The sequence below is a fragment of the Meles meles genome, chromosome 3, assembly GCF_922984935.1.
Source record: "Meles meles chromosome 3, mMelMel3.1 paternal haplotype, whole genome shotgun sequence".
Lineage (NCBI taxonomy): Eukaryota > Metazoa > Chordata > Mammalia > Carnivora > Mustelidae > Meles > Meles meles.
In genome coordinates this window covers 112,869,024-112,887,650 of record NC_060068.1, presented here as the reverse complement: position 1 = coordinate 112,887,650, position 18,627 = coordinate 112,869,024, and the positions used below count along the sequence as shown (strand labels likewise).

General features: G+C 50.1%; 1 protein-coding gene across 11 annotated transcripts in view; it reads right to left on the bottom strand.

The window, feature by feature from the left end:
* The window catches only part of P4HA2 (prolyl 4-hydroxylase subunit alpha 2), a 34,868-nt gene that overhangs the window by 15,138 nt on the left and 1,103 nt on the right, over positions 1–18,627 (bottom strand). For 9 of the 11 annotated variants that reach the window (XM_045999905.1, XM_045999911.1, XM_045999904.1 and 6 more), the window contains 7 exons: positions 10,910–11,009; positions 10,190–10,286; positions 9,684–9,835; positions 6,696–6,833; positions 2,719–2,958; positions 1,261–1,454; positions 123–299 (listed from right to left, as the gene is read on the bottom strand). In XM_045999905.1, the coding sequence (XP_045855861.1) occupies positions 123–299; positions 1,261–1,454; positions 2,719–2,958; positions 6,696–6,833; positions 9,684–9,835; positions 10,190–10,286; positions 10,910–10,991 (1,080 nt within the window). In that variant the 5' untranslated portion in view covers positions 10,992–11,009. Of the gene's footprint in view, positions 1–122; positions 300–1,260; positions 1,455–2,718; positions 2,959–6,695; positions 6,834–9,683; positions 9,836–10,189; positions 10,287–10,909; positions 11,034–18,627 lie in introns of all 11 variants that reach the window. The other 2 variants (XM_045999909.1, XM_045999912.1) reach the window with 2 other exon arrangements.

Here is an 18,627-nt window from a genome sequence, read left to right as displayed (position 1 = left end):
ACCTCAGGACCCAGAGAGCAGACTTACACTAGACACTGGCAAAGGCCAGTGGAGTAAGCAAACAAACCACCCCCATGATAATGGGGATAAGGCACCCAAGAAAGAACTGCAGACACACGTACTTTGGGTTTTGCGATCTCCTTGATCCTCTCGATTTCCTCGTCAGACATGACATCGTAGTACCTGACGATGTGTGGACTGTCCCACTCATCCTCCTCTTTGAAGGGGGCAATGAGGAGCTGTGGTGTCCTGTTGCCATGGTGGTACCTACAGAAAAGCCTCTTCTGCCTCCGGGGAGTCTGGGGAGCATACAAAGCAACAGACTCTGGGCATAATGAGTTCTAATCCTCAGCCCCAGACTGGCTGGCTGCAGATGTGGGTCTCATACCCTGTGTCCAGCAGCTGCTCCCTCCTGCCCCACCACAGAAGAAACAAAAGTCCCACAGCTTGACTGAGAGAAATGATACCCCCACAAATGATGCAATGTTTCCTCTTACAAAAATTCCTCATGTTGGGGAGCCTGGGTGGCTCAGTGGGTTAAAGCCTCTGCTTTGGGCTCAGGTCATGATCTCGGGGTTCTGGGATCGAGCCCCGCATCGGGCTCTCTGCTCAGCGGGAAGCCTACTTCCTCCTCTCTCTCTGCCTGCCTCTCTGCCTACTTGTGATCTCTGTCTGTCAAATAAATTAAAAAAAAAAAAAATTCCTCCTGTCTACATGTCCTGTGGCACAAGGTTAATCCCTGATCCTTCTCACAGAGATATGAGTAAGTCAGAAGGACTGAGGCAGGGGAGAAGCCATTCTAGGTGAAAGAGCCAGTGGGAGGCACGAAGATATAGACATGGACAAGGCCCAGAGACCGCCTCAGACCTGAGCCTACTGAGGAAGCACTGGGATCCCAGGGCTCTCAAAAATCAGTGACACTGAAGGCTGAGCTGTTAGCTAAGGCCACATCTTCACAGCTTCCCATGGGGCACATCCACACCCATGGTTTTCCTCACAGCGTGAGTCAAGCAGAAGCTGGCCACGCTGGGGTAGGGAAGGGAGCTGAGCAATAACTCAGAGGATTCAAACTCTGCCAGGGACATTGGGGGAGACAGTCTCCTGTCCTATACCTCAGAGAACACCCACCCGTCAGTCTCAGCAGATGCCTCAAAGAATTGGGCAAGATACTGAGGAAACAGCCTACACACAGAGGAACATCCGTCCCAAATCTCTCCATCCAGAGCCAAAGTCTAGGTCCACATGTGGCGTGCAGCTCACCAGTTTGACACCCTCCCCACGACAGAGGCTCTCATAGACGTCCCTCTCAGGCAGGTAGTCCACAGGCCTCTCATAGATGCTTTCCTGCGTGGCTAGCCCAGCTTCTGTCTGATTCAATAACATTTTTTCTCTTTCTTCCTCCAACAACCGTTCAAAGTACCGCAGATTTCCTCCAGCTCGTTCATGGCTTGGGTCTAGAAAGAGCAAAGAACAAGAAGGAAAAGGAAACCACAAACATCTGTTAGGTCATTTAGAGAAATTATTCTGTAAGAAGTTTTCTCTCCCAGCAGCTCATCTGCACGCAGCATTCTGCTTTCCACAGCATCTTACCAGGGCTCTCTGGTCAGAGCAGAAAAGCCAACATGGGCTCTCCGGCTTGGCCACAGATGGGAAAGGAGACACTGAGAAGGTCACTTAGCTAGCCACACGGGGGGCTCTTCTCTCAGGCCGCCCTGGAGGGCCCAGCACAGGTCTAGAGAAGCAGTCCAGACTCCTGCCACCTCCTCCCAACTTGGCTGTGAGTCACTTACATCTGTCTCCTAGAGTACATCCATTACTGGTGACCAGATCACATGCTGGCCACAGTGAGAAGGCAGGCTGAAATCCTGGCAAAAAAGAACAGCCACATGACAATGCCATAGCCTCATCTTGTGGGCCTCACAACACAAAGGAGCAAGCTTGGCAGGATTACTGTGTCACTCCATAGATGAGGAAACCAAGGCCCAAAGATACTAATAGATTTAGGCTAAGGTTAGACCGAACAGGAAACCAGGCTTCCTGACTCCCAGGCCAAGGCTCTTACTAACATGATAGCATCTACAAAGCTCTCTTCCCACATCAGTCTTGCAGAACACTCATATGGTAGCTGGCATCGGACTCAAGGCCCATGAAAAGAAGCAGCAAAAGAAGTCTTTGCTGATCTGTGAAATTCCAGACTATGATTATCCCATCTATCAGTAAGAGGTGGAACATACAGGATTTAAAAACACAGTGCTTTTAACCTCCTTCAATCCAACACCTCAAGACACTTACAACACCAATGCCATAGCAAGTCCCACCAGTAAGACCTTGAACCCTGAATGAACGGGTCAGGCCGCAATCACTGCAGCAATCGTGAAGCACGGCTTGCCTCCCCAGCCACTCCTGACCACGTGAAGGCTCACCCTGCAGAGCAGCTGTTGCACCGCACCATGGGATTCCTATTTTCAAAGGGACTGTATAGAGCCATGGGTCTAACTATATCCATAAGCAACCAAGCAATGGCTACGGCCAGAAATGAGGTGGGTAAAGAGCTAACCAGCAGCCAGAATGGGCCTGAAAGCAGTACGGCTCGGGTCACTGGCCAGGTAACATGTCAAAGTGGCTCAGTCCCAGGAAGCAGTCAGGTAGTGGCTGGTGGAGTGACCAGTTATCCTGCCAGCACCCCTCGGCTCTGACCTTCCCCTAGAACTTCCTCACCAAGAGAAAGCAGGCGGCGGGTGAGCTCCAGGGCACGGTGCAGGTCACCCAGCTGGAAGACAGCGTAGCTCAGGTAGTCCAGCACCTCGGCCTTGGCTGTGGTGGCCTCCTCGCCAGCATCAAGCTGCTTCAGTACCTGTTCCATCCATAGGACTGTGTGGTAATAGTCACCTTCATTGTAGGCCGAGCGGCCCATCCCAAAGCAGTCATCCACACTCAGCATGGCCTGGTACTTGGTTCCTGCAGCAGGAAATGCAAACAGTCAGGCTCTAAAGAGCCGCTGGGCTGGGGAGAGAGATTCCCACAAGGAATCCTGGGCCAGTGGAAGGGAGGCATCATCCCAGCAGAGTTCTACCCAGACTTCTAAGTGAGCACAAGCAGGCTGGGCCTGCCTGGGACCAGGATTCACAGCCAATCTCCTGGCCACAGACTCCCATTCTGCCATGTAGGAGGGGGCCTCTGTTATGAAGAAGCCCAAGAAGCAGTATTCAGGAGAGTATGATGGTCCTGTGAGCCAGAGGAGATGTCTACTGGGCAGCTGGCCTTATGAGTCTGGAAGGTAGAAAAATTAGTTAATATAAAAAACAGAACTTCGATGGCAGCCAAAGCCATGGATGGGGATAACCACTTCCAGCAAGACTATAAGCAGAGAGTAGAGAAAGTGGCTAAGGCCAGAACCCTACAGAGAAAGGACAATGAATGACACTGAGCAGGACCGGAGAGGTAGCAGGAACAGAGCAGGAGCAATGGGACAGATGCCAAGAGAAGTCAGAGCCAAGACTGCAGAGCCAGCTTTGACCGTTAGGTGGCGGGGAACTTGGTGAGCATCAGCACTGCAGGTCCTGAGACCACAGGTTAGTTGCCATGGGCTCCATACTGGAAAGTGACCGTGAAAATAGTCTCAGGTCAAGAAGGATGAGATACAGTATGCTTACCTATGGGAAAATGTAGGATATAGGGTAGGGGTAAGGTGGGAGGGGCATGAGTGTATTCCTCAGGGAACAATGAGAAAGCAGGCCCCATGCAAAGGAAGGAAGGGCTATGACCCTCCCTGGAAGGCTGGGGAGTCTCCGTTAACCCCATTAACAGACACCTAGACATGGGTGACATGGAAGAGCTGCCTTAGAGGGGCTTCTTTCTGCCTGATGTCCAAGGTGGGGCTCTGTCCACAATGAAACCCCTACTGCAATGGGTTGGCTACTTCAAAGACAGAGGTCTGCTCACCATGATGGCTCAGCATTAGGCAATGTGGGATAGGAAGATGAAGAGAGTACACATGAGATGGAGTTAGTAGACGGGCTAGTGATCAAGGGGTTCCTTGAGCCCCTGGTCATTATCCTTGGGCCTCTACAAATCTCCTTTAGGTATGCAGTTTTCCAGAACACACAATGAGGCAATATAACCCAGCAGCTGAGCCAGCTGCACAAAGCCAGCTCTGTGTGGGCCTCGCTAGGGCTCCCACCAGCTGTGTCACAATGGATAAATTACTGAGCCTCTCTAACTCTCAGTCCCCTTAGGTCTAGAGTTAATATCATCAATTTTAGAGAACTGGTGGCAAGAAGTCAATGAGATGACACATAAAGATGTCTTCTATGATCTCCAGGATGCTAATAATCAGTAGCTATGATCCACATATCCTACAGAGGCCAAGAAGGTAAAGAACAGCTCCCAGGGGAAAAAAAAAAAAAAAAGGAAGAGCTCCCAGATATTCAGCATCCTCCCCAGAAGCCCAACAAAAGTCTATGCCTTTGGAGAGCACTCCCTAGAGAGTGCTCTTCATTCGGAGAACTGAATGCCAAAGGGCAATCAGACATGAGATCCAGCTGATCAGGTGGGATAGGCAAGGAAGCTAGGTGGTGGGTAGTTTAGTACAAACTTAATATAGATAGGCAAGTAGGCCCAGGAGAGAGGCCCATGCAAGACCTCAAAAACCACACACAGGAGGAATTTGGGTTTAGCACTTAAAGTTAAGCTTTGTGATCAGCAACTGATATAAACAGAGATGCACTTAAGACCACATGGAGAATGATTTTTTTTTTAAAGATTTTATTTTATTTATTTAACAGAGAGAGATCACAAGTAGATAGAGAGGAGGCAGAGAGAGAGAGAGAGAGAGGGAAGCAGGCTCCCTGCTGAGCAGAGAGCCCGATGCGGGACTCAATCCCAGGACCCCAAGATCATGACCTGAGCCGAAGGCAGCAGCTTAACCCACTGAGCCACCCAGGCGCCCCTGGAGAATGATTTTAAGGAGTGATCTGGAGACAGAAGAAAAGTCAGAAAGTTATTTCAATAATCCAGTTGAGAAATAAGTGATGAAGCTGGAGTCAGGACCTCCAAGTAAAGAAGACATAAGAGAGGCAGGACCCATGGGCCTTAGGATTCTGACTTGGGCCGCCAGTGGCCAGAGCTGCTGTTTTCTCAGGCAAGGAGTAAGGGAGGAAGGTAAACATTTCAAAAAGCAATGAGGATTTTGGTTTGGAACACGTGACTTTGGAGGAGCCCAGAGAACACCCAAGTGGAGATGCCCCAAAGGCATTTGTCTTCAATAGCTGGAATCTTTGGTGATAAGCCTTGATAGGAAACACAGATGTGAATGTCATCTATGTACATTTGATGGAAATGGCTGGACTCACCTGCAGAAGGTGCTCAGGGAAAACTCTACCTAAGGGAATCCACCTTCCCTGCCCCTCTAGGACAGGCAAGGATCTGTTAAATGAATGTACAAGGTCAATGCTTGGTTGTGGCTCTCTCCTCCTACCAACCATTCTCATAGCTACACTGGGAACACATCTTGCAGGTGTCCTGAGGGGCCTTCTCTCACTGGCTTCATGGCCTAGCTTGATCTAAGATTTGACAGAGGCAGGAATAAGAAGCTTACACTCCTTCACATTGGCTCACCAGACTCCTCAGTGCTACAACTCTGGACCTTAACTAGCCGCCAACAGAGTGTCTCTTTGTCCTACATACTGTGATTCCCTGGGCTTGTGCCTCCTCCTGGGTCCTCAAGGGTGAGTGACATCAAAAGTATAATGGGGTCTAACTGAACCCCATGGTTTATTGGCCTCTAACAGTCCCCCAAACCAAATATACCTTCTTCTAATCATACTGAGGCAATCGGGAGAAAGGGGCATGTTTTTAAAAAAGAGAGAGAGAGAGAGCAGAAAGCCAAAAAGAGAAGCAGTAGAGATCAGCACCCTAGAATTCAGATAGTATCAGGAAGACTGAGACAATCAATGTGCCAAACACTGCTGAAAAATTAAAGGACGTTCTGCCTGAAACTCAGCCACTGGCTTTAGCAGCTGAGTGGCCACTGCAGACCTGGCAGGGACAGGATCAGTGGATGCTGAGCAAAAAGGCCAGACTGCATGTTCAGGAGGACTTGGGAAGCAAAGAAATACAGAGCATGTGGATGACTGTCCAGCAGCCTAGCCAGGTTAGGCTAACCAACAGATCCATCAGCACTGGAGACTCAAAAGGCCTTGGATCCTGAGGGAGGGATTAGTAAGATTAGTAAGAACCCCCAGTGTGTGAGCTCAAGGGGAAGAGCCAAGCGGGGTGGGCCAAGAATGAACAAGGCAGAGACTGTAACTGAGGACACACAGGACACAGGGCAGTGAGTCCAGAGATCAGTCTTTGTCAAAAAGAAATCAGAGGGTGTGGGGACAGAAGCAGGTCTGGAAGAAGATTTGAGCAGTGTTCAGGGGTTCTGAGCAGCAGCCTTGGCTCTCTCTAAGTGAAGAGAAGAGAAGAGAGAGGAGAGGGAGGGAAAGGGAGGGGCTGAGGGGAGGTGGCTGCCATAGGAATGGGGGAGAGGGGGACTGGCACCAACTGGAAACCCAAGAGAGCATCACCGCCAGCAGCTGACGGACGGTGTGCTTGAGGGTAGAGACCACAAGATGGTGGTGGCTCCAGCTCTGTCCAGAGGCCACAGTAGACACACACCCAGTGCATGGGCAAAGCCTAGAGTGGTAAGGTACCTGGAAGTTGTCCTTTGGAAATCGTGTCTGGGTCCAACTTGTATGTGTCCTGAAGTCTCATCAGGGCCTTGGCAGCTCCCATTTCATCCTCATCAGTGGGAAAGAACTGCCGCTGCACAGAGAGGTTGGCAATAAAACCTTCCAAATGAGAGTGAGAACAAGAGGTTACCCTTGATCCAGGGGCACAATTCCACCTGGGACCAGAAAGGTACCCAGTGGAGAGTTTCTGGCTAGTGCAATCTCCCTGCCCCCTCCCTCAAAGGCGGTTCCCCTTCCTCAAGGAAGCCCTCCCTGATGGCTCCAGTCCATGAAGATCTCTCTTTTCTTCCTCCTCACTGTATGGACTGCCTGTACTGCTCATTTGGAATTGAACAAAGATGGCCCACAAACCGGTTAACATGTGGGAGTCTGAGAGTCTTGGCTCCAAAGCACTCAGTCAAATCTGGTGGAGACAGAAGGGACAGAGGACAGAAACAGTAATTGAGAAGGACACAGGAGAAGACTCACAGAGGACCTATTGATCACTTAATGGAAAATGAATCACATGGAAAACCTCGATCCAGGATCACTGGGGGGACCAGATAAACAGAACTCCAGCCCACATTCCAGGTCAAGGAGTCTAAGGGACAGAGGCAGTCAACTCAGGGAACCTAGCTGGCCACTCATTACTAACCACTGGCCCTTATCATCCAGAAAGGTGATGATGACAGTCTTAGAGGGATTTAGTACTGTCTCCATCCTCCAGATTAGGGACTGGGGGACCATCTGGCCAGAACAAGCATTGAGGTGGGCCTGCCCAAACCCAGTGTAGTACACTGAGAGACCACACTTGTTCTCTCAAGGACTCCCACAACTCAGACCTGCCACGAGCTCAAAGGCATGAGCTCCTCGGATATAGCGCACAAGGCCACAGTTTGGAACCTAGGCCAGCCCCTGCCAGAGACATGCCCAAGGACACTGTTCTGGGACTCCAAGCCCTAACTCTTAAGCAGGATATGCACCTTTTGTATCTCAGGACTCCAGGTGGAGGCCAGGCCTTCCCAAGCTGATTCAGGAGTTTCAATGCTACCTCTGAGCTAAGAATTGGGAGGGGAACCCCAAGGTCCTTTCTTCCCTGGCCTCTTCCTCAGGGCAGCAGTACCCATGGTCACCTACTCTCAGGCTCAAACACCCACTTCTAACCACGCCTGGGGACCCAGGGATCAAGAAGTTGTAATCCTGCCTTTCTTGGTGGCTGCCCAGTCAGGGATTCTAAGAGTCTGGAATTCAGGAAAAAGAAAACATGCCCCCAGAAAAAGCCACACCGTCAGCACGTCCCCCTCATTTCAGAGGCAAGAACTCTCAAGTCAGAGGTGAAAACAACCTATTGCTCTCAGGGCCTGTCCTGTCTGCCTTCTGGTAATTATAAGGTTTTCTACAAGAACCAGATGTTGACGGTGGGGGCGGGGTGTGGAGAGCAAGACTAGGGAGCTGAAGGTCATCCAGACAGGCTTATTCTACCCGTCGGGCCGAGGAGTGCCGACAGAACAGCCAGTTCTGAGCTACAGCCCCAGGATGGAAGACAGGGGCTGGGAAAGGCAGCCACCGCTTCTGGAGGCAGTGAGCTCACTGGGCACAGCTCCAGCCGGGCTCAACTCACCAACCCCTCTCCAGAGGCCACCCTGCCCCCAGCCAAGCCCAGCCCAGTCTGGCCTCATGGGCTGAACTGCCTCAGCCAGAGACAACCAGTCTGAAGTTAATCAGCACTCCCGACTGGGGGAACAGAGGCACTCAGTCCAGGAGGCTGAGTCCAAGGCTGGCTGGAGTCAGGAGGGCCCACCTCCATGCCTGCCCCACCACCTCCTACTGAGAGGAAAATGTTAGAGCATAAAAAATACCAGCACAGTAAAAGACACCAAACACAGTCAAAGCTTTAAAGCTTTAAAAAGTTCATACTCTGGCCTAAATACCACTTCTAGGAATTTAAACTAAGAAAATAATCAGAGAGGGCACCTGGGTGGCTCAGTCAGTTTTAAGCATTGGCCTTCCACTCAGATCATGATCCCGGGGTCCTGGGATCCAGTCCGCAGCCTGCTTTGGCCCTCTCCCTCTGCTCTCCCCACCCCTCGTTGTGCATTCAGTCACTCTCTCTCTCTCAAATAAATATAATCTTAAAAAAATATAATAAATTTTAAAAAGAATTTAATAAAAGAAAATAATCAGAGATAGGCACAAAGATGTATATGCACAATTGCTGATAACTTGGAAACAATCCCACATCCACTAACTTGACCAATTTCACACTGTATCAGTTTGAGTTATTACTATGTAGCCATTAAAACCATGTCCTGTAACATTTAATAGACATTTAAAGAAGCTGGAAAATTTAGGAAATCACTGCATGCTTATGGCACAAATCTGCCTACAGATCCGTTTTATTTCTAAAAGGTATGAATGGGAATGAATTTAGATGAGGCCCATAATCCCCAGCTTATGCTGGCCCCATCACCCAGCCCACTTGACTCACTTTTGTTAATTCGTTTCGTCCAGCAAAGCAAGTGAGTTTGCACTCCCTGGACTACATGAATGAGTCCATTTCTTCTTTTAATGTAAATGTGAGTGTAGGAAGACAGGAATTTTAACAGTACTTATCACTAGACAACTGGGTTAAGAATTCTAATTTACTTACATCATTTTATTTCCTACCTTTTCTACAAAAACACACTAGTAAAGCACGTTTTTAAAAAGTATTTAAAAAGTGTAGGAAAAAAAAAGGAATGAATACACTAGGACAAAGCAAGAACTGATTATTGCTACATATTAAAAATAAGGACAGCCAACTGCTAGGTGCCCACAGAAAAGGGAGATGGCCACAGGCTGGCAGGGTGCATATCGACACACCGCACATGCCACCAACACCGACAGAGCCAGGACAGGCTCAGACGGACACTCCCCATACACGGGCACACAGAACACTGGCCCCCCAAGCTCCTGCTCACCATTCCTCACCTGCAGCCGAGTCCTGCAGGACAAGGTCCTCCAGTGCAGGCCAGTCTGTGTTCAGCCGCTTCACCAGTTTATAGGCATTCACAGGGTGGGCCAGGTAACCTTCAGGGTCAGCAGCTGACTTGCTGGTCAAGGCTTCCATTTTGTTGGCCCAGCTGTGGAAAGAGAGGAAAAGGAAGACTTAACATGCCCACTCACACAGGTCTTGACCTATGGTAATTTCCCTGGTGAAACCCCTTTTGCTATTAAGAGGCAATATAAAATGAATACAGCAACTCCCCACTGACATTTGTAGCCCCTTAATCTAGAGAAGAGGTGGGAATCCTCATGTATGCAAAAAGGCTCCTATATAGGGAAAAGCAGGGAGTCCTTAGCCGGTACACTGAGCCATTCTGGAGAACTGGCATGAAGTAACCTCCAGGCCAGCCCCTCATGGCTCTCTCAAGCCCTTGCTCTTATGAGTACCCTGGATGGGTTCTGGGGCGGGGGGTGCTTAGGACATCAGATACCTCTTAATCTTGGAGAGCTTGGCTTCCTCCACAAGGATATACTGCTTCAGAGACTGCACCAGGTCCTTCTCTGCATAAATTAAGTCGGTCATATGCCCTGCAAGGAAAGAGAAAAGGGCCAATAAGAAATAGATCAGGTACATCCATCCCCCTTCCCAAGGCACAGAACACCAGCACAGAGGCAAGTCCTCTGGATCACTGGCATAGCAACTCTCTTGGGATCAAAGAGACTTGGGAGTTAAAGGGGGGCAAAGCACTCACATGGTCTTGACCCCAGCTTCAGTAAGACAGGGGTGGAGGCTCCCAGCGGAGGGTTAGATGAGCACACTGGGAGAGCCTTAAGGAAGAAGCCCCAAATCTCATTCTCCTACTGGCACCTGGCTTGGTCATGTCACCAGGGCATGGACATCCTAAGGGCTTCTTTGCTCAGAACCACTCTCTGGCCTGGACAAAGACAGTCAGAATGGCCAGGGAGCCCAGGAGCAGTCTGTGCTTCTCAGGGAGGAGATCCAGTTGAGACAGCTGGCTCCCAGCAAGGACATTCAGGTCATCAGGGCCTCAGAAGGGGAAACGGCAGCTCCACAAACCCTACTTTCCCCAGAACTTGTCAAAACCAGTGGGTGAGCCATCCCACCTTGAGTGAGAACAGGCTTCAGGTGGTGACATTCCCTGGCACTTGAGCCAAGGATGGCTCAAGAAGACAGTCCTGTTGGCACATACCAATAGAAGTGAAGAATTCAGCCTGCACACAGCCCAGGACACCAAACCAGGCCACCAGCAATGTGGACACCCAGCGTTTCATGGTCACAGAGAGCAGTGTCTGAAAGGCATTCAGTGACAGCCACTGGATCAACAGGTGAAAAAAGCAACGTAGGTGAAGACATACATATACGTGTGCACACAGATACACCGAACGTGCCAAAATCCTGACCTAGGACACAGAAACTAAGGATATTCTGCACCAGCAGTGGAAAGAGGCCCGGGTGTGCAACCAGTGATGTGTGCTCCATTCTGGCCCCTGCTCTGGGAGGCCATGTCCCCCTGAGAGAGCCCCGCCCACCCGATTCCCGGTAACTGCCAGCAACACGGAAAGGCTGAATGGTATGGGAGACAGTCCCCTCTGCTTCCAATAGTTAGTCCAAGATTCTGGCCCACCCCTTCTCATTTTGCAGACTGCTTGTCTTATTTCAGTCTTTCTTTCCAACACATGTGTCAGGATAGTGCCAGGTGCTGGGGACCCATAGGTAACATGCAGCTTCTGCATGTGAGGAGACTAAAAGGACAGGAGAATCAATGACAGAAAGAGAATGTGCCACAATAGGTTCCAGAGAACTCACACCCAAAATGAGGTATACAGCAGATGGTTGGCCAGAGGGGAATAAAACTGCCCCCTGCCAGTCTGCACCCGGCCACAGAAAAGGCAGTGTGAGGAGCAGGCACTCTGGGCAGACACTGCTCTTCCTGTCTGCCACCTCACCAGACACTGTCCTCGCTAGCAAGTCACCACTCACAAATATCTGCTGAAGATCCACATAGGCTATTTACTGAGTTAGGCACCTGGGATATAAAAAGCAATCAGCCATGTAAAACCAAAACCCTGGGATGGGCTGGACTGCTGACATGGATGCAAGACCAGTCTGGCTTCTCATTAGCCTAGAAATAGCCAGACTCAGCTGTGAGGGCAGCAGGCACAACCCTGGGCAAGCTCCACTGGCAGGGGATCTGAGTACATAATAGAAGCTTTGAACATGGTCTCCCAGCTCAGCCAAGCAACCCAGCACACACCTGAGCCCCACCTCTACCAGTCCCTTCTCTTCCTGCTCAACATCAGCCAAGCCCCATGGAAATATACTAAGAGAAAAATGAAGAAAATACAAATGTTTTTCCCCAAAATGGAAGCCTTACCTTACAGAATTCCAAGTCTGAGCTAATGCCAGTTCATTTTTTGCCTGCTCTGGTTAATGAGACACATAGTCATGCCTACCACTTCTCACCTCAGAAGAAATTCCAACCCACTGTGGTTCCAGGTTAGTCTCAGCCCAACCACAAGGCCCAACCCCAAACGGGTTCCTCTATCAGAAAGAGGAGAGGATGAACAAACGGCCCGTCAGTGGGCTAGGTGTTGGGGGCAGAGATGCACAGAGTCAGATCTTTTGGGCCAGAACCTGTTGCAGAGCACAGAGTATCAGGCTAAGCAATGGATTATACAGTTAAGGCAGCAGAGAAAAGCAAGTCACTGAGAGAAGGTGAGTAGGCCATCAGCCCCAAAGTGGAGTGCAGGTCCTCTGTGTTCCAGCCACAGGTCTGCCCCCAGGCCTCACATCCTCTGTACCTCCAGCCCAGGATTCCTGAAAGCCTCTCGTTGTGCTTACAGAAGCCGCTTTACAGGGAGTACTATATGTTCCTTTTACCTCAAGAGGCTTAACTAACTCAGGAAAGCACCTTCTATAGGACTAGTAAAGCGTGCCTAGGTGGCTCAGTTGTTAAGCATCTGCCTTAGGCTCAGGTCAAGATCCCAGAGTCCTTGGATCGAGTCCCATACCGGGCTCCCTTCTCAGCAGGAAGCCTGCTTCTCCCTCTCCCACTCCCCCTGCTTATGTTCCCTTTCTTGCTCTATCAAATAAATAAATAAAATCTTTTAAAAAACACAAATTTAAAAAAATTTTTTTTAAAGAAAGAACAGTAAAGTCCAGGGCCAAGAGGATGGATCTGTGGACAGTGAGGGACCAGCCAACTGCCTGTCTGGGATGGTGGGAGAGCAGGGCCCCGGAAAGAGACCAGACAGACACGGTTGGAAGGAAGGGAGCCCAGCATTTCTCCCCTGCTCTGTCTCCAGCTGCAGTGGCATACCTCTTCAGAGATGGGGTGACAAGTTCAAGGGAGGGAGACATCTTTGCGTTCCTCTCAAATCCTCCTGGTGATAATGTCCAGGGTTCATGCCGTACGGCACTCAGGGAAAAGCAGCCAGGTTCCTTCATTACACGAATACCAGCTGTCATTTCTCTGGAATGTACTCTCTGGCTTAGACTAAGCCCATCCATGAATACCAGCCCAGAGGCAGAGCCCCAAAGAATCACAGATGGGGTTCTGGGAAATGGCTTGCCAAGAGCCTGTGAAGTCCTGCTCTGATGGAGGAGGGGAAGATTACTCCAATGGTCAGAGAGCGAGGTACCCCCAAGCAGCCCCTAGACTTGTCGCCTCAGGCAGGGATGCCCTAGAGTCCCAGCATTTCTCTGGATCCTGATCCTGAATGCTACAGGCTTTGTATGAAAAGTTTTCTAGGGCGCCTGGGTGGCTCAGTGGTTTAAGCCGCTGCCTTCGGCTCGGGTCATGATCTCAGGGTCCTGGGATGGAGTCCCGCGTCGGGCTCTCTGCTTGGTGGGGAGCCTGCTTCCCTCTCACTCTCTCTGCCTGCCTCTCTGCCTACTTGTGATCTCTGTCAAATAAATAAATAAAATCTTTAAAAAAAAAAAAAAAGTTTTCTAATTAGGGCCAGGTTGGGAAGAGGTAGCATCCAAGAGCAACTGTCCCACAGTGTGGGAAAGGCAAAGCCCCTACTTGCCTTGGCCCCAATTCTATCTCATATCTTGCTTAGGACAGAGTAGGTGGGAATGTGTATGCATGCCCGGTACCCCTCCCCTACCCCAAGTGTCTAGTGCTGCCAAAAGCCCTTCCAGGAACCCTCATAAATCCATGCTGAATAGACCTGGAAATGGGCAACATCGAACCTCTTTTTATGAAAAACAAAACACAAAGTGGCGCCAAGCCTAAGAAGAAAACCAATATTGAATTTTATCTGCTCTGCATCCCAAGTTTAGAATAATATCTGACCCATATCAGGCATCCAACAAATAACGCTGCACCACAGACTTGTTCAAGTTAGAAACAACAACAGAAAATGTTACATTTTTCCTACATAATGAACTGTTACGCATTGTTAAGAATGGACACTGTCTGCATAGTAAATCCCAAGTTTGGACACCCACAGGGAGGTTCTCCAAAGACCACCAACACCCCAGTGACAATGATTCACTCACCAGGTAACCAGCACTGTTTCTAAGCACAGGCAAATTCCAAGACATACAATCAGAGGCCCCAACAAGACTGCTCTTTGGAAAGGACATTTACAATCTGGCCAAATGGCCATGAAAAGAGGTTTCCAGCTGCAAACCAGCAGCGTCCTTAGCTTCTCCCCTTACCTCATCAGGCACGAACCTCTGCCAAGCTCCCAGCTGCAACCCAAATGCAACAGCTTGAATTTTAACAATGTATTTAACAGCCTAGAGACTGAACATGGGTTTGCAGAGTACAATCAGGTCTTGCCTGGCACGAATCAAGAAGCGGCCCGCCTTCTGTGAAGGAGCAAAAACCTGTCTGCAAAGGGCGCCCCCCAGTGGCCCTGACCCCCACTGGTGTGGCCAACTCTGGAACACCAAAGCCATGAGGACCTGTGAGTTGTGGAGAGAAGGTCCCGAACTTAGGCACATGGAGGTCCATTCAGGCCCAGAAGCTGAGCCCCGGGAAGGACTGAAGGCACCCTACTCTCCTTACCTGACATCAGGCCTCAATCATCAACCTGGTCTGAGCCACCTCCAATTCCCTCCAACAGCCATGCTGGCCCCTTCCCACGCAGGTCTCTCCTCTCATCTGGCGTCCCCCCCCCCCCCCGCCCGCCCGCCCCCGACCTCTGCTCTACAAAGCAGCCAGCGTGGCTTACCACAGCTCCTCGTTTGGTCTCTCTCTCCACTATCCTCAGGATCAAGTCCAAACTCCTTAGCTCCAGGGGTCTTTTTGACTCTGCATGACATGGCCTGATGGCCCTCCCCAGCCCCATCTCATGACTCTAGGTTTCCAGCTTCGGATGCTACCTCACATGGAAAAATATTCTTCACTGAGGGCTTTCTTCACTGAAACCTCGATGTTCACCTGCATCCATCCTTATACTTCTCTATCAGGTATACGAACATGTTAATTTGTACCTCCCACTTGGGTACCATCAAAACCACAGCATCTCCTGCTTCAGTAGTTAGGCAATGAAGGAGCAGAGAAGGCTGTAAAAATCAACATGCAAAGTCCAAACTGGACTTTCAGTCAGGGGCTTGGCAGAGGCTTGGTAATCTAAATGTGACTAACTCTTAAGAAGGGACTACAAATGAGAACACAATCCACAAAGCAATATATAGGATGCCTCCGATGTCTCACTTCACAGCCTCTTGGCCTCACCAGTCTCCTGGGCCCTGGGTCTCTTGCCAGGCCTCAGAGTCAGTGGAGAAGTGTGTACAGGTCCCCAATCTCTGGCTCTTCCTGTACTGCCAAACTCCACAGAAATACCGTACTGGCCTCCTCTGTGGCTGCTGGGGAACTCGGGTAATGCAACCAAGGAGCAAGAGGGAACTAACTCCCATGAGGCAACTCTGACTAATGAAGATAGAAGACAGGAGGAGGTCAGCAGATAAATTCCCTCACAAGGCCTCCGCTGACAAACTATTCTGCAGGCATGGAGTTCCTGCGGAGCTCCCCCAGAGATATCCTGCATGGCAGCTACTGGCCAGCTGACTAAAGCACCACCCTGTGCCAGCCTTCGCTCCCTCAGGTTTCTTTTTCCTTACCCTTGCGGTTCTGCACCTTCCAATAAGGCATGAAGCACTGCCTCAGGCTCTGCTTTTTTTTGGGAACCATGATTTGTATTTCCAAAAATCTCTCGTTACCATCTAATCCTCACCAAAACATGTAAACTAGACAATCATCTCCATTTCAGATACAGAAGCTAGAAAGTGAGGCTGAGCGAGTTTCCCGCATACCTGACCTGCTACCACACATCAGGGGCAGAGCTGAGACTCAAACGCAGAGCACACTTTCCATTAGATACTGCAACCATTCAGCCCCACTCAGTAACATCTACTGCCTTACAGCACGAGGGTCTCCCACAAGGAGGAGGCACTCTGACCTAGCAGAGCAGGCCTGCCCAGGTGCAGGACTTTATCAAGGTTCACCAATCAGCGCATGACATACTGGGCTGGATTCTACCAAAAGGTGGACAGCACTATGGGGCCTCAAGTTCAGGTGAGCAGTCACTCCCGCCTCAGACATCACGGCACTCAGCAATGACCATCCAGCTCCAGGCAAGGCAGCACCGTCCAGTCAGGAGTCAGACAACCCCAACTTCAATCTCAACTCCACCATCACTACCTGGCTTTGTGACTCTACACGAGTTCCAGATCTCTCTGAGCCTGTTTCCCATCTATATCATGGTGATGAGCACCTGTATCTCACAGGGTTGTTGCGAGGACTGATGGAGATGGCCATTATCAGTGGGCAGCCTACCATCCAGCACAGCGTATACCAGACATCAGCATCCATGGTATTGGAAGAACATCAGTAGACCTTAAGAGGCCAGCTGCTTGGCTAAAGCCTGGCATAGAAGAAGAGTCCAGTCTAGGGGACAGACAAGATGAAAATAAAGCAGATACCGGGCAATCTCCACATCCCACAAGGGCCAAAAGAAATGAAACATACTTGAGAGAGCAGAATCAGAACTAATGCAGCACAATGACCATCAGGGAATAACCCTAGAACAGGTCAAACAGTAGCTCTAAAGCTCATCAAGGAAAGAAAGCTCTCTGGCAAAAGGCAGGGGACTGGACTAATACTCTCAGATCTCTTATATTTCGTTATCTCTGACCTACTGGTTCTGAGCTCCTACAAGTACCAAGCCTCGGGATTGTGGCCACACACTGGTCCTTGGGAGTACCAGGTACAGAGCAGGCAATACTCTAGCAAGCACTTCCTGAAAGGTCTAGAACACGCACTGGTCTGTGAACAGGCTCAGACAGATCCAATCTGAGTGGAGAACTCACTACCCAAATAGTTAATCCTCTGCCTGGCAACAACACCACTTGAACAAAAACTCTCTTCTGGGGTCCAAGAAGTCTAGTCCATACTTTTCATTCTCCTCCACCCCTTCTGAGAATAAAAACCATATCCTTCAGTCCACATCCCCAGCAAAAACCCCAGAGACCACAAGAGCCACTAGCCCTTTCACTCTACAGGCTGATGTTCCACTTTGGGGCACATCCAAACTGCTAGATTCAAGCAATCTCCGTTTAACTCTCGCTCTAGCACTCTGTCTAGGCTTGCACGTGCCTGCATCAGAGCATTTCCTGCCAATGACCATCTGCATAAAATTAAACTCTTGACAGATCCCAAGAGCCAGGGACACACCCACCAGCCCAATGTACACTATCAGCCAGCGTGGCCACAAATCGGCCAAGGTCTTGCATCCAGCCTCAGAACCTCCCATGGACGTGGGAGGGCAGAGTAAAAAGTGAAGTTCTGTCAGGAAATGAGTACAGATTCCCTCATCCAAGTCATTCCTCAGGGCTGCACCCACCATCTCTTTCTGAGGAGTAGTCACACTCTGAGCTTCTCCTCTGCCACACGGCCAGCTGCCAGGCTGAAGCAGCAATCTCGGGGAGATTATGAGCTACCTATGGGCAAGGAGGGTGTCACCACCCCCTCCTTCCTCTCTTCCTCTCCCTCCTAATTCCACCCTAAGGCACACTCCAAGCAGAATGCAGGCACTGGGGAGGTACTCTGGGAATGAACAGAGATCAGCTATGGACAGGCTATAGCAGTGGCTAAGTAAGCACTCTCCCAGGCACCCTGTTTCAGAGCCTCCTTCCTCCTCCCTCCTTCTAAGTAAAAGTGCCTATCACAAGTCCCAGGCAATGCCTAGTTGTCATCATGTCTGACTGCTGAGCTCTCAGAGAATGAGGGTAGCCCAACATGACAGCCTCTCTGGGATGAGGCCCCCAGCCAACTCACTCCATCCTTGCTACGTGGCCTCCTTGGCTGGGCCGCACAGTGGACATACTTGGCCATCTGAGAATAAGAAAGCCCTAGGAAAAAAGGATTCAAAGCACACTCCCGTGAGTGTATTGAAGTGAACAGAAGAACCTGGGCTCTGAGCCCCAGAACCACAGTGAGAGACTGTACCCTAGACACTTCAGGGGCAGTTTAAGCACAAGTCAAAGGAAATCTCAGTTCATTTAACAGAGATCTAAATCACAGAACCTGTTGTTCCAGATGTGATACAGGGTGAGAAGCAGCAGCAGCAGCTTGCAAAAACATTCTACAAATTTTTAGGTGGACAGCAGATCTTGGCAAAACCTGGGACATGTGAGAATGCCCTCCGCTACAAAATCATGTCCCCCAACCCTTGTTCACAGAACCAGGATCTGGCGCAAGAGGGCTGAGGCTGTCAGGCCTCAGACAGTTCACATTAAGAAGCACAAGCCTTAGGTGTTCCTCCACAGCAGAAGACACAGCCTCAGACTTGGGAGGCACATGAAAGTTCTACACATCTTAAAGATGTCACATTAGAATAAAAGGCCAAGGCCCCAAGTGTCCTGATGTAGTAAGGGCCCTGATCCATGCTC